This window comes from Pseudopipra pipra, chromosome Z (assembly GCF_036250125.1).
Source record: "Pseudopipra pipra isolate bDixPip1 chromosome Z, bDixPip1.hap1, whole genome shotgun sequence".
NCBI classification, from domain to species: Eukaryota; Metazoa; Chordata; class Aves; order Passeriformes; family Pipridae; genus Pseudopipra; species Pseudopipra pipra.
The window spans coordinates 30001795-30015611 of NC_087581.1; the positions used below are offsets into that span (position 1 = coordinate 30001795).

General features: G+C 43.0%; 2 protein-coding genes and 1 long non-coding RNA gene across 3 annotated transcripts in view; 2 read left to right on the forward strand and 1 right to left on the reverse strand.

The window, feature by feature from the left end:
* Positions 1 to 2471, forward strand: RPL37 (ribosomal protein L37). Its single transcript, XM_064641594.1, has 4 exons — positions 1 to 122; positions 676 to 811; positions 1106 to 1190; positions 2360 to 2471. The coding sequence occupies exons 1-4, from the start codon at positions 120 to 122 to the stop codon at positions 2427 to 2429; spliced, it is 294 nt and encodes a 97-aa protein (XP_064497664.1). The 5' UTR covers positions 1 to 119; the 3' UTR covers positions 2430 to 2471.
* Positions 1503 to 9354, reverse strand: LOC135406976 (uncharacterized). The gene is made up of 2 exons (XR_010426610.1): positions 9072 to 9354; positions 1503 to 2134 (listed from the first exon to the last, which is right to left on the reverse strand). It is a non-coding gene; the product is annotated as an uncharacterized LOC135406976 (long non-coding RNA).
* The window catches only part of PRKAA1 (protein kinase AMP-activated catalytic subunit alpha 1), a 19466-nt gene continuing 14773 nt past the window's right edge, over positions 9125 to 13817 (forward strand). The window contains 2 exon segments of the mRNA XM_064641590.1: positions 9125 to 9322; positions 9324 to 9471. Coding sequence (XP_064497660.1) covers positions 9140 to 9322; positions 9324 to 9471 — 331 coding nt within the window. The 5' untranslated portion in view covers positions 9125 to 9139.

The following is a 13817-nucleotide window of genomic DNA, read 5'->3' on the forward strand; positions in this document are numbered from 1 at the left end:
GCGCTGCGCAATGGGGTTCAGCGATTTAAGGGTTACAGTGGTGGCACCGCCCCCGGAATAGGCTGCCGTGGCGGAAGCGGGGCGGGGCTCGGCCTTTTCGGTGCTGCCGGCCGGGAAAGATGGTGAGCGGGGGTAGCGGGCGCGGGGCATCCGCCGCCATCCGCGCCGGGCCGGGCCGGGGGCACCGCGGGGCTCGGCCGGGTGGCGGGGCCGGGGCCAGGGGGCTGGCGGCGGGCGCGGCTGCTGTGCGGGGCGGGAGGCCGTGGTGCTGTGCGGGGCCCTAGGCACTCAGGGAACCCTTTCTCCATACGCGTTGGCGCCGTGGCCGGGGAAGCCGCGCGGCAGCGGTGGGAGGGTGGTCAGGAGAGGGCGGTTTGCTGTTTGTCGGTGAGGGGAGGGGGGAGCCGAGGTAACCGCGCCATGGCTCCGCTTCACTTCAGCACAGGGGCGGGGACGCAAAGGAATGGCGGCGAAAGGCGTAAGGAACACGGTTCCTGAAAATGGAGGCAACCTGTAGGCGAAACTGAGCTGTGGTTCGGAGTTAAGCGTGCCTCTGAGCTGTTAATATAACTTGGTCGGTTTTCGCATGTTTTTTTAAGGCTTGTTCTTTTAGTTTTCGTGACCTGGAAGTATTAGTGATGTTTCCAACGTACTGTGTCTTGAAATGCTTTTCAGACGAAGGGAACATCGTCATTTGGTAAGCGGCGAAATAAGACGCACACCTTGTGTCGTCGATGTGGGTCCAAGGCGTACCATCTGCAAAAATCAACTTGTGGGAAATGTGGTTACCCTGCCAAGCGTAAGAGAAAGTGTAAGTAAAAAACTTTTACCTGTCTTCAGGTTTAAAAAACACTTGTTTCTTTGTCTCCTTCAGTAGTCTGACTTTTTTTCCAGCCAAAGAGGGATATTGTGACACTTTGCAGTGTTTGGAGCTTTTTCCAAATTAATGGTGACTTAGCTATGTTCTAGGTAATGTGTAGTATTGCTGCATAGAAACTTACTTGAACTATAATTTTTTTGTTAGCTTGAATGAATGTGTCATAAAAATTTAATGTGCAGCTTAATTATTTGGTGCAGATGAATAACAGTAACTTACATGTTTTAGATAACTGGAGTGCAAAGGCTAAAAGACGAAACACCACTGGTACAGGCCGCATGAGGCACCTGAAAAAGGTCTACCGTCGATTCAGGTATGACGTTTTATTACACAGTAGCATGGTGTGAGATCTGCGTGGACATCACTTAATTATAAAATTTGTCATTCAATTTAACATTTCAATTTATTTTTTCTTAGTGTCACTTAATGTGGTATGATCTTCTTAAATATATCATGAAATGATGCTTCATATTCCTCAGTCTTTGGTAAGACAAGGGGGTGTATAAAGTTCTGATGTTTCTGTTAAGCGAATATAGCACAGAACACAGAGGTGATTGCAGTAAAAGAGACAAATCTCGAAATCATTCCAGTCCCTACTTGCCCACAAAAAAATTCAGGACAGGAATAACTTTGGGAGCTTCTCTTTATTTAGAGTTCAGTTAGCAGTAAGTAGGTGTTACATCAGATTCTGGGTTACGGGTTTCTAAAACTTGTTACAAAGCTTTCAAGTTGTACTTAGGAGGTAGTGGTGGGAGTTTTATACTGTTGTTAAGAATTTCTTTTGTATGACCACCGTGTTCTAAAATTGAACTCTGCCTTCTGGTCTAATGAACAAGAAAACTGTATGAAAAATACTAAGTAATTCAGGACTGTTGTCATAAAATGTAGATTGGATTTAATAGCAAAATGTAGGAGATTTTAAGTCTCAGTTTGGGATGGTGTTGAATGGTCAGTTCATTTCTTTTGGCTAGCACAGTCTTTCCCAGTAGCAGCCATAAAATACTTTCCACTATGCAACTGTAGCTTGCTTTCTGCTCAGTGCTGCTGAAGTAGAAATGTCATATCCAAAAGCAAGATCGGGGCTGACGAGTCTCTGGTTGGAGGCATAGAGGACATCTGTAAGAAATAGACTTGTGATTCACAAACGTGACATCTTTGGCTGGATTGCTTGGTAGGAGCATGAAGTAAGGTGTGCCTTCAGCAGGTGTGCTGTACCTGGTGTAGTCTTGCAGCGTTCACTCAGTTAATGACATCTTCCTGTTTAAAGAAATCGAATTTACTTAAGCAGAAGAGAGTGAAAACCATGCTGCTTATTCAAGGCAATTGTTAATAAGATGTTTCTATTAACAAATGCCTGTATGAATTATGTACTGAGATAAGCTGAAAAAATGTAATGAGTTTGATCTAAAGCATCACTGTCAGAAAATAACCTGGGGCAAGCATCAACTTTTCAAAAAGTGATAACTGTATTTCTACTTACAGGAATGGATTCCGTGAGGGAACCACACCGAAGCCCAAGAGAGCAGCTGTTGCAGCCTCCAGTTCATCATAAAGACTCATGTATTTGTTAAAATAAATGATCTTATCCAGAAAATATTGTCACCTTTTTTTACATACTTCACTGAAATGCAGAATTCCTGATACTACATAAACACCTACAAACACAAATTCTTAAATGATTGATTTCAAAGAACCCTTTAATTGACTTTTCATTTGATAGCACCTCTGTCTTAAAAAGGACTGTTACCTTTGCACCGAACTGAAAAAAGAGGCTTGTCTGTATTACTCAAAAGAGCTCCCCTGCCAGAGAAATGGGGTATTGGCACTATGGACTTGCCTTGTGTGCCTCTGAATCTCATTGTGTCCTAGCATGGAGAGTCAGAATTTTGTCTTAAAGATAATAGCTGTAATAATAGCTTTATGTGATGTTCTTGGAGGCATTAGTGAAAGAGGGGTTTTCAGTCCTGCCCGTTTTTCACTGCTCTGTGGCACAGAAAGGCCCACAAAGGTACTGCTTGTTGTGTGGGTCATGGTAGGGTTTCTTGGGAAAAAAAACCTCCCAGGTCTGGAACACAAATACTGCCAGATACAGAGGGGTTGGAGATCTGCTGTACGTGGGACAGGAGTTGCCCAAATGGCCTGGAGAGGTTGGTGTGGAAAGATGACTCAAAATGACCATGCTGGGTGTAAATAAAATGATAATTCATATAGTAGAAAAGTCACTGGGAGTTACATGAAAATTACATATTGATGCCTGATACATTTGTACCCTATGTGGTGTGTTACTGGCTTTCAAACTCTGCTTTAAGAAGGTGATCATAAGATGCTGCTATGAAAGTTTGGGGAATTACAGTAATCACTGCAAGGATTTAGAGGATTTTCAGATGTCTTGCAGAGACAATACTAGATACTCAAGAACTTGAGATGCTTTAAGACACTGAGGCTGTTTTACTCCTTTTGGTTTTGTCATGAACTCTCACAAGCAGCATACTGCTTTGTCATTACTGAATGATCAGCAGTTAATGTCTCACCTTGTGCAAATCACAGAAGAAATTTTCAGCCAGGTGTGAAATTGGGGTGTCCCTGACTGCTCTTTCTTATTTTTTTAAATTAAGTAGAGTCAGTGCTTCTTCATGCTTGAGTGTACTGACCGGCTATTTCTAAAAAAAAAAAAAAGTGTTCCCCCTGCTGTTCTCTAGCATGTAGCAAACATACTGCACTCACTGGTTTCAACTGTTTTGTCTGAGAGAGGTTGGAATGTAAGTGGTGGTGATGCTGTTAAAATACACTGAGCACAGTACATGTCTGTGTATTCCCAAGGCTAAGGAGTGCCTCTGAAATGTGTTTTTTGGTGGTGTGTGAGAAACACTTAAATGTAGGAGGAAGTAATCATAAGTGTGTCTTTAAGAGCAACCTCGAGAACAACGTCAAGAAAATCTTAAAGAAGCCATCAAGATTCTAAGGGAGGGCTAATTGAGCGATGGTACAGTTGGACAGTGCTATGGTAGGAACTGTGACTATGGGTGGGAGTGAAAGCCTTTGTAAAGTCTTCCGTGATATTTGTGTAGTGTGGGATTTTGTTCTGACTGCCCTGTTTGACCTGCAAACATGATAAAACCCAGCAAGGGCAAGTGCTTAACTATGTTTGCTGCTAACTGTTAGCTTCTCATCATGAATTCTACTCCTGGAAAATGAACATTTGTATAATACGCAACATACCATGGTAACTGATTCAAACTTGCAAAGACTTGCAGTAATTGAAAACCTTCATTTCAGAGGGCATTTCACTTACAGCAAGAATGAATTCCATGTACAAGAAATTTGACAGCCGCTGCATTTTCAATTGTTTTAGAATTCTTGGAGAGGGGCAGGAAATAAGTTTTTTGGGGTTTCCGTTAGTCCTGTTCAGAAAAGATTACGAAACTTACGTGTCACGTCAGCTATACTGGAAACAGATTCTGAAGCATTCCAGTGTTTTTCTACGTGTTGAAAGCTAGGCTACTTTGGTGGTTGCTCAGTATATAATATTTTGTTGAGATCTTGTTACTAGGATTTTAACTGAAGCATTATCAGTTAGAATGGATCCTCTGCATAATGTTCACTGGCAGTTTAGATCAGCCCCTTTATGTATATCATAGCTAGGCTTCACGAACGAAGATTTGGGAAGGACTCTACCCACATTTGCTACAAGCGTGCTGGTGGCTAATGCGAGGCCAATGCAAGATAGAAAAGTCCGGTTGCAAAAGGCACAGCAGAAAGACTCCTTAGGTGGTATCGGCAAGACACGATTCTTTCTGCATTGTCTTTTGTCCTCGAGAGAGATCCTGCGTGTGTTCTCAAAAGAAGCAGCAGCATTATAGATGGTGTGTCTCCAGGCCTCCCGATTGGAGGCCAGAGTAGACCAGTTATGGTGATCAATATGGCCAAGGCTGAGATGTTGTTTCAGGGAGTCCTTGTATCTCCTCTTCGGGGCTCCTCTCTTGTGGCAGCCAGTGGCAAGTTCACCATAAAGCAAGATCTTAGGGAGGTGGTGGTCCTTCATCCTTGAGACGTGTCCTGCCCAACACAGCTGATTTCTCGGCAACATGGCCTCTATACTTGTGACTGCTGCCTGTTCTAGAACAGATGTATTGGTCACATAATCTGACCAGTGGATGTTTAGGATTGTGTGGAGACAGCGTTGATGGAAGCATTCTAGGAGATGCAGGTGGTGGCAGCAGATGACCCATGATTTGGACCCATATAGGAGAGTAGATAGCACAATGGCTCTGTAAACACTGATCTTTGTGCTTTTCTTCAGGTGTTTATTTCACCAGACTCTTTTATGGAGTTTTCTGAAAGCACTATATGCCTTTGCTAACCTGTTGTCTATCTCTCCATCAATGTTACCATCTGAGGAGATGAGGCTACCCAGGTAATTAAACTGCTTGACTGATTTGAGCTCTGATTGGCCAATGGTGATGTGGGGATGATGGAAGGAAGACTTCCTGAGGTGCAGGTTGATAGAAGACTTCTGTCTTCTTTAAGCTGACTTCCAGCCCAAAGAGCTCAGGAGCCTCAGCAAAGCAGGATGTTAAACGCTGCAGAGCTGCTTCTGTGAGCAACAAGGGCAGCGTCAGCATAAAGCAGCTCCCGGACAAGATGATTTAAGGTCTTGGTGTGGGCCTTCAGTCACCTTAGGTTAAATAGGCTTCCATCAGTACAATATCGAATGTAGATACCGTCCTGATCATCGAGGTCTGCCGTGGCCCTTTGGAGCATAATGCTGAAGAAGATTGTGAATAGGGTTGGTGCAAGAACGCAGCCTTGTTTCACACCACTGGTTATTAGAAAGGGTTCAGAAAGTGCATTGCCATATCTGACTTGGCCATGCTGATCCTCATGAAGTAAGATGATAATTTTAAGGAACTTGGGGGGACATCCTAAACATTCCCAAATCTGCCACAGACCTTTTCTGCTCACAGTATCAAAAGCCTTGGTGAGATCAACAAAGATTACATAGAGACCTTTGTTCTGTTCCCTACACTTCTCTTGCAGTTGTCTGAGAACAAATACTAGGAGTACCACTATTCTGTGGTACTCCTGTTGGCTCTGAAATCACATTGGCTTTCAGGTAGAATTCCTTCTGCTATAGCGGGCATTAGTCTGTTCAAGAGTATTCTTGCCATGATTTTGCCAGCAATGGAGAGCAGAGTAATACCACGGTAGTTTGAACAGTCTGATTTAACTCCTTTCTTCTTATACAAGGTGATGACAACTGTGTCACGAAGGTCTGATGGTAGTTCACCTAGTTCCCAACAGCGCACCACAAACTCATGAAATTTGGCATGGAGTGCAAGGCCCCCATGTTTCCAGACTTCAGGTGGAATTCCATCAACCCCAGCTGCCTTGCCAGTTTTCACCTGCTGAATGGCCTTAAGAGTTTCTCCCATAGTAGGGGCAATATCCAATTCATTCTTCACCGGTTGCTGTGTGATGGACTGAATTGCTGAGCCTTGAACTACATGGTTGGTACTGAAAAGAGTCTGAAAGTGTTTAGACCATCGGTTCAGAATGGAGGTTTCATCTGTGAGAAGCATTTGACCATCTGCACTGAGTAGAGGGCTTTGGACCTGATATGTAGGCCTGTACACTGTTTTCAGGGCCTCATAGAATCCTCTGTAATCACCCGTATCTGCACATAATTAAATTTTTCCTGCTAGATTGATCCATCACTTGTTCTGAATGTCATGAAGCTTCTGCTGGAGCTTGCTGCATGCAAGACGAAAGGCTGCTTTTCTTACATGACAGGATGGCTGAGCAAGATGTGCTTGGTGAGCAGTTCTCTTCTTCCTCAACAATTCCTGGATCTCTTGATTGTTTTCATCAAACCAGTCCTTGTTCTTCTTGAAGGAAAACCTTAAGGACTCTTCAGGGGACTGCAGGATGCTATTTTTAATATGTTGCCAAAGTGTTTCAGGAGAGGGATCTATGGGATGATATTCGAGCCTAGTTTGAAGGTTTGCCTGAAAACTGTCTCTCACTGTGGCTGACTGAAGATTGTTTACTTGGAGTCTCCTCCTTGGAATACCACCCCTTTTAGGTTTGAACTTAAGGTTGAAGTTAAGTTTACAGTGCACAAGTTGATGGTCTGTTTGTCATTCTGCACTAGGCATCATGTGGGTATGATGAACATCTCTCTGTCGCACCAAGACTGAGGTGCCAATGCTTGGATCTAGGATGCATACAGGTTGTCTTCAGACTACTTTTCTGCTGAAAGACAGTGTTGGTGATGGTGAGCTGTTGCTCTGCACAAAACTCCAGCAGAACGTGAACATTATCACTGCAGTTTCCAACACCATGCTTGCCTAATATTCCTTTCCAGGCTTCAAAGTTCTTTCCTACTCGGGCATTGAAATCACCAAGGATATTTTGATTATCATGTGATTATCTTATCACGTGTGGGAACCTTTTGGGTAAGGTGGCGCAGGTTGGTATACAATTTATTTTTTTCAGCAGGGTCAGCTTGGAGAGTTGGGGCATATATACTAAAGAGGACAACACGTTGCTTGTTGTGTAGTGGAAGGTGTAGGGAGATAATGCGGTCAGAATGACCTGTCGGCAGATTTTCGAGTTTAGGGACAATAGAGTTTTTAATCATGAAGCCAACTCCTGAAAGATGCCTTTCGGTTCTGGGTTTATGTGACCAAAAGAGTTTGTAACTGGCACTGTGTTCTCTAAGGCTGCCTTCCTTATGGAGACGAACTTCACTGAGAGCAGCAATGTCCATGTGAGACGTGACAGTTCACAGGCAATTAAGGGCAGAATGACACTCAGGACGTCCACTGTCCGCAGCATCTAGCATGGTTCTGATGTTCCAGCATGCTAGTGTCAATTTGGATACACCTTTGAAGGCAGATGTATGCCTTTGTCTCTTAGTCTTTGTTTGACCACAATTAGAAGATGCCCACTGGGGACCCCAGCACAGGCAAGATGTGGTTCTGCTGGACCATTTCCTGATAAGGGCCATAAAAAAGATCAGAGAGATGGAACAACACTCCTATGAGCACAGGCTGAGAGAGCTGGGGTTGTTCAGCTTGGAGAAGAAAAGGCTTCAGGGAGACATTATAGCAGCCTTTCAATACTTGGAAAAGGCTTATCAGAAAGATAGGGACAGGCCTGTTGTAGTAGGGCCTGCAGCAATAGAACAAGGGGTAATGGTTTTAAACCAGAGGAGGTAGATTCAGGCTACATATAAGGAAGAATTTTTTTTACTATGAGGGTTCTGAGACACTGGAACAGGTTGCCCAGAGAAGCTGTGGATGTTCCAGGCCAGGTTGGATGAGGCTCTGAGCAACCCTGTCTAGTTGAAGATGTCCTGGCTGATTGCAGGGGAGTTGGACTAGAGGACCTTTACAGGTTCCTTCCAACTCAAATCATTCTGTGATTCTGATATTTGCATTGTCCTCAACCTGAAAGCTAGAAACAGCAGAAGAGATACAGGCCCGAATCTGGGCAAAACATATGCTTTCAGGGGGAGCAAAGGCAACATGGAAATAGTACCTTGTGCCTGTGGAAGAACCGTGCTGCATATTCAGTGGTAATGTGGAATCAGAGGCCAAAGAGAAAAGGGCAAGAGGTGAGTGTCTGTTCATGAAATCACACCAATTATGCCAAAGAAGCCCTAATGCCAGCAAGTAGAAACCATCCACATTAACATCCCCCCATTTAATATTGTTCACTTAGTCTGGAGAACTGGGGAAATGAGGTGAAGGTGTGGGAATTCCTGTAACCTTCCTCTTCAATTGATGATCTCTCCATTCGAAAATAACCATTCAATAGTCACATTTTCTGCAGGTTTATCTGTTTCTTTGAAGGCAGGGTTGGAATGTGATTTAAAAATATAATCCTGCTATAGTCAACAATAAAACAAGTATAGTCTTTGGTACCACACTTGTATGGTAGAAAATACAGTGTATGAAATGGAAGGTAGGTTGCTGGCCTACATGCAAGGTGAATGAGTGGCGTGAGTGGCTAGTAAGGCAAACCAGAGGGCAGGTTACCTGCTCAAGGTAGTAGGAGTTAAGAGAGTCCTACTTTTCATTGTGTTCCCGTATTAGGGTCCGGATTTGGGCCACGGAAGAGGAAGTGAGGAGAACAAGCAGATTTAATTTACAAGCTTATTGGAAATACAGACTTTGGAGGTCTATTTTACCAGAGCGGGCTCGCTGTAGTGCCATTCCTGCACTACAATTCCAAGTACGCGCCCTCCACCTCCAATCCATGGCGCCACTATGTGCCGCTGGCCCCCCCCCCCGGGGCGCCGTGTGCCGGCCCCGTCTCCCCCCGGGGCCACAATGGTTCGTTCCCGGGCAACGCGGGCGGGCACCGAGCGCCGGGTTCTCTTCCGGGTTCGGGTGCGGGCGGGCGCTCTGTGGTTGCTCCTCCCCCGCCGGCTCTCCGGCCCGGGCGGGCGGGCGCTATGCGCAGGCTCGGCCCTTGCCTCAAGATGGCGGCGGTGGCGGATAAACAGAAGCACGAGCACGGGCGGGTGAAGATTGGGCACTACATTCTGGGGGACACGCTGGGCGTCGGCACCTTCGGAAAAGTCAAGGGTGAGCGGCCACAGCGGGGCCGGCAGGCGTTCGGCCGCCCGTCAGCGGGGCCCCGGCCCGCGGGAGCGCCTCTCGAAGCGGGAGTTGCGCGGGCTGAGGTGCCGGGGTGGGACTGGCGGTCCCGCAGAGGGAAGCGGTGGCTGGGGCAAAAACAGCTTCCTCATCTGTTTATGCGGAAATAGCCGCTAGAAGCTAAATGCTGCTGCATTTTTTTAAAACGGCGCCGGGCATGTAGCGAAAGTAGGGAGTCTTAGTTCTCGAGTTATCTTTCGTAGCGTTTTGCTGCAGAAAAGTCTCGATGTCCTTGTAAGGAGGGCAGGATTTCTTTCTCTTCCAACAGAGAAATAACAGTAAAAAGGTGGGTCTGGGATTGTTGGATTAACCGGCAACAGAGCTGACTCACAGATATGGAAAGATTTTGTGCTTAGTCTGCTTGACCAGTGGTTATCAAAGTTTTTCTCAGCTCAGACTTTAAAAACTTTACACCGTAGGGGTGTAGATACTGTGCTAGTATATTTGAAGGCTCGTAAAAATAAAATAGAAGTTAAACCTACCTAGCACAGGTGGAAGAACTGTTTATTAGTTTATTCTCACTGTTCCTGCTGTGTTGCTTGTGAGAACTTCAGATACTGGGGCAAGGAAATTGACAATATCTTTTCGCAAATGAGTTGAGTTAAGCTCAGTCTATATGCTTGCTATTATAACCAGTAAAAAACCCACAGCTTTTTTTTTTTCAGTGTAGATGTTCCATTGTATGTGTTCTGCACAAGCTCTTTCAACTGTTGGCATGTTCCGAAGACATTACTAATGTATAGGAAAGAGGATATTTTTCTCTGGGAATGCAGTGGAAAATATTTTGAGAGCAGAACCTCTTTTTCAAGGCACTTGGGAGTAGTGACCCCTAATTGGCAGCTGGGATACCATTCCTTTCCTTGGGAATTTTCTTTCCTTAAATAAAGAGAAAATAATATAGCCCAGAAGACAGGCATCAGGCTTTCCTTCCCCATGAAGGGACCATATGGTTGAGGGGAGGAGTCAAAGATGTCTTTGTTTTGGGTTTTTTACCCACCACACTGCACAAAACTAAATTGACATACCATCAATGTTTTAATATGCTCTTAAATTTAAGAGAGGTCTGTTGTACCCCTGCTTTTCTTATCCCTATGTGATCTACTGTATTACTTTTGCTTTAGCTGTGTGTGATAAAGGACATTTTATTTATGATGCACTGATTTTCCTCCTGGGCACACATTTTCTTCATTTAATACCAGATCTGTGTTTTCCTCTAATTCTAAAAATTTTCATATGGTTTCATCAATTGACATAATGTGAAAAACTGTAATAAATGTGTTCACTTCTTAAAATTCAGTTAGAATTGTCATTGAGCTCAAGTGATGTAGGGGGTCAGGCATATGGCTCCTTCAAAGTGGATGTTTAATTTTAACAGCGATGGCAGCCTGAAAACATTGAAGTGGAAAAACAGATTTTACTTGTAATTGTTGAATGTCTCATGCTATCAGATGAATTCACCCTGCTGCTTACCGTAGATGCTAAAATGCCAAAAGTGAAAAGCTGTGAGATAGAAGAATATTGAACTTAAACCAACTATATGAGACACATTCTCATTGAAACTTTACCATGATTCAGTGTGAAACATCTATCCCTAAGGTTGTCAATTTTTTCTTTAAACATTGATGTTGTTTTCTGCTGAAACCAAATGCAAACTTTTATTTCCAGGTATTTTTTGATTTAAAGTGAGTTTTCATAAAAGGAAGAGTATTCAGGCTTCCAGTGTTCCATACTGAGAAAACGAGGGGTACTACTTCAGGCTGTAAATACACAAGAATTGTTCCAGGCCTCTAGATCTAAGTTATCAGTGCTAGTCTGTATAGACTGCAGACGTTACAAAAGTAGGTGGTGTTTATCAAGGCAACAATAAGGGACCTGGAAATGGACAGTGAAGATCAGTATGATATGTAATGTTGTGCAGCAGGTTGGCTTTGCACACCGTGAACTACCATTTGGGGTTTTATTCATGTTAGTGAAAACATTTGTTTATCCCATACTTTTAAAGGCTGCTTTCCTCTGAGCTTTGGGTTGGCTTTTTGGCCTATTGCAGAATTGTTTCATTGAATACAACATAAGCTTGTTCAGCTTTTTTTTTTTTTTTTTTGCTACTCACTTAATGACTGATACTTCTATTTCATGAGAATGTTGTATTTACTCTGGATGGCCTCATAATCAGTTTTTTCCAATTGAAGAATTGCTGAACTAGGTTAGAGACCCTTGCTCCTGCACTTCAACTGTTAAATGAAGTTGCTGCTGCTTTGAGACTGTCACTGTCTTGGAAGTCTTGCTGCTGTGCAAAGCCACAGTGAAGCTTGAAGGCAATTGATATTATCAGAGAATAAAGAAATACAGGGAGATACTAGATCTGTTAAATGAACTTTTTTTCAGAGATTGCTCTGAAGGGCTGGTAGGTAGTTGAGGATTAGGGTGATAAACATACCTTTTGGTTACTTGAAATTTGTTTGCGCTCCCTTTTATAGGTAATGCGAAGTAGCTTTCAGAAGGATAACACTGACTGCTTATGTGTCTACATGGTGATATCGTCTGAGATGATGCTTTCAGCTCTGTCCTAATCCCGAATTCAAAAGTGTCTGCAGTCTGTTACCAGTCTGTGTCTGACGTTTTACGTAATGGATACCATATCCAAAAAAACAGTTTTATTTTATGATGTGGATGATTATTGAAAACTTGTATCTTAAAAAGTTAGATATGTTATAATTTTATATTGAATTAAAGGGAGGCAAAAATTACTGAATTTGAAATGTTTTAAGCAAGAGAACAGGCTTTTTGGGATCTTTCTGCACCAAACCAAACCACAGTGTATTTTCATTACAGTCATTTATTCAAAGTTGGCAGAGTTGAAGAAGCAGGAAATCTTATTTTCTCCCAGTCAGTGAATAAAATTAAGGCTTGAGGCACACAGCCTTGAAAGCTATGACAGCTAGAATTGGTTTCAGTCAACTGCAAATGTTAGTTTAATTACTTTGAATGAGAAATTTATTTTGAAAAACTTTTTTTGTGTGCCTTGCATATTGAACAAAGCTTGTAGCTAATAAATGACTTTATCATGTTTTTCTGAGTGCTAAGGAAATTCTGGTCTAACATAGACTGACAAATCAAAAATGGAACAAATTGGCTCAAAAGTGAGGCTTTATAGCATATATACAGAATCCTTTATACACATAACACAGAACTGCATATATATAGATGCTAAGCTGTAGAATTGGTCAGATAGATATGCTACTTACTATATTAAACATGCACCTTGTAAAGCAAAGGAAGATGCAGATTCATTCTGATTTTTGGTTAGTTTCTGAGAAGCTGTTTCTTAGTAACAAAAACTAATGTTACATTTAAACCTACTGTTTAAAGATTTTTTTCAAATACTTATAGCTTAGTTCAGTTCCCATTATGGATGGGCAAAGACCTTGTAATTCAAACGGAGGAGTTGATTTTCTTATTTTTTATGTTGAAGATTCTTTACCCCTTAGGGTTTTAACATAGGTGATATAATTTGCTGGATTGCTTTGAAACTTGAATCACATTTGAGCTGAAGAAAAGAAGGGGGTTGTGATTGCTTTAATTGTTGATCTAGTTCAAAGCAGATAATTCTCATACAGTTCCAGGCACTCACCTATCACTGCTTTGTGCTCTCTCTAGAACTTGTGGTGGATGTGGGCTTTGTCCTGCATTCCTCAGCAGTGGAAATGTGCCTGCCCAGTACTATGGTTATTGTGGTCATTTTTAGGTACTGGCTTCTGAATGAAGGGATATGTCTTTTCACCTTGAAGGCAGAGCCTTTCTGTGTTCTCAGGTACTAGAGATGTCTGAGTGCAGCATTGTGATGGTTCAGGGTCTTGGATAATCCACTACTGAGTTCCCTGCAGGAATTTAGAATGCTTTATTTACACAGTGGCTTGTAAGAATAACTGCTCAGATGCTTGTCATTATCTTTGCCTCTCTGCTAAGAATTTCTTCTCACTTGCATTGGTGTTTGGCTCAGTATTGGGGCAAAGGGCAGCGGGAAGGTCTTGTGTTGTGAATAAAGTTTGCAAGTGGGTGTTATTCTGTCCAAATTATCTGTTGAATGCAGAAGGATTTTTGTTTGTCACTGCTGTTTAATCACAACTTCCCATGAATATATTTAAACAAAGTTTGAAGCCTGGAGCTTTTTTAAATTCTCAAGTGAGGGGAGGCACCCACATAGTATATTCAGCACAGGCCTGTTAGTAATGTCTATTCATGTGGACAAGGATGGACCATGTCGGTGTCCATGT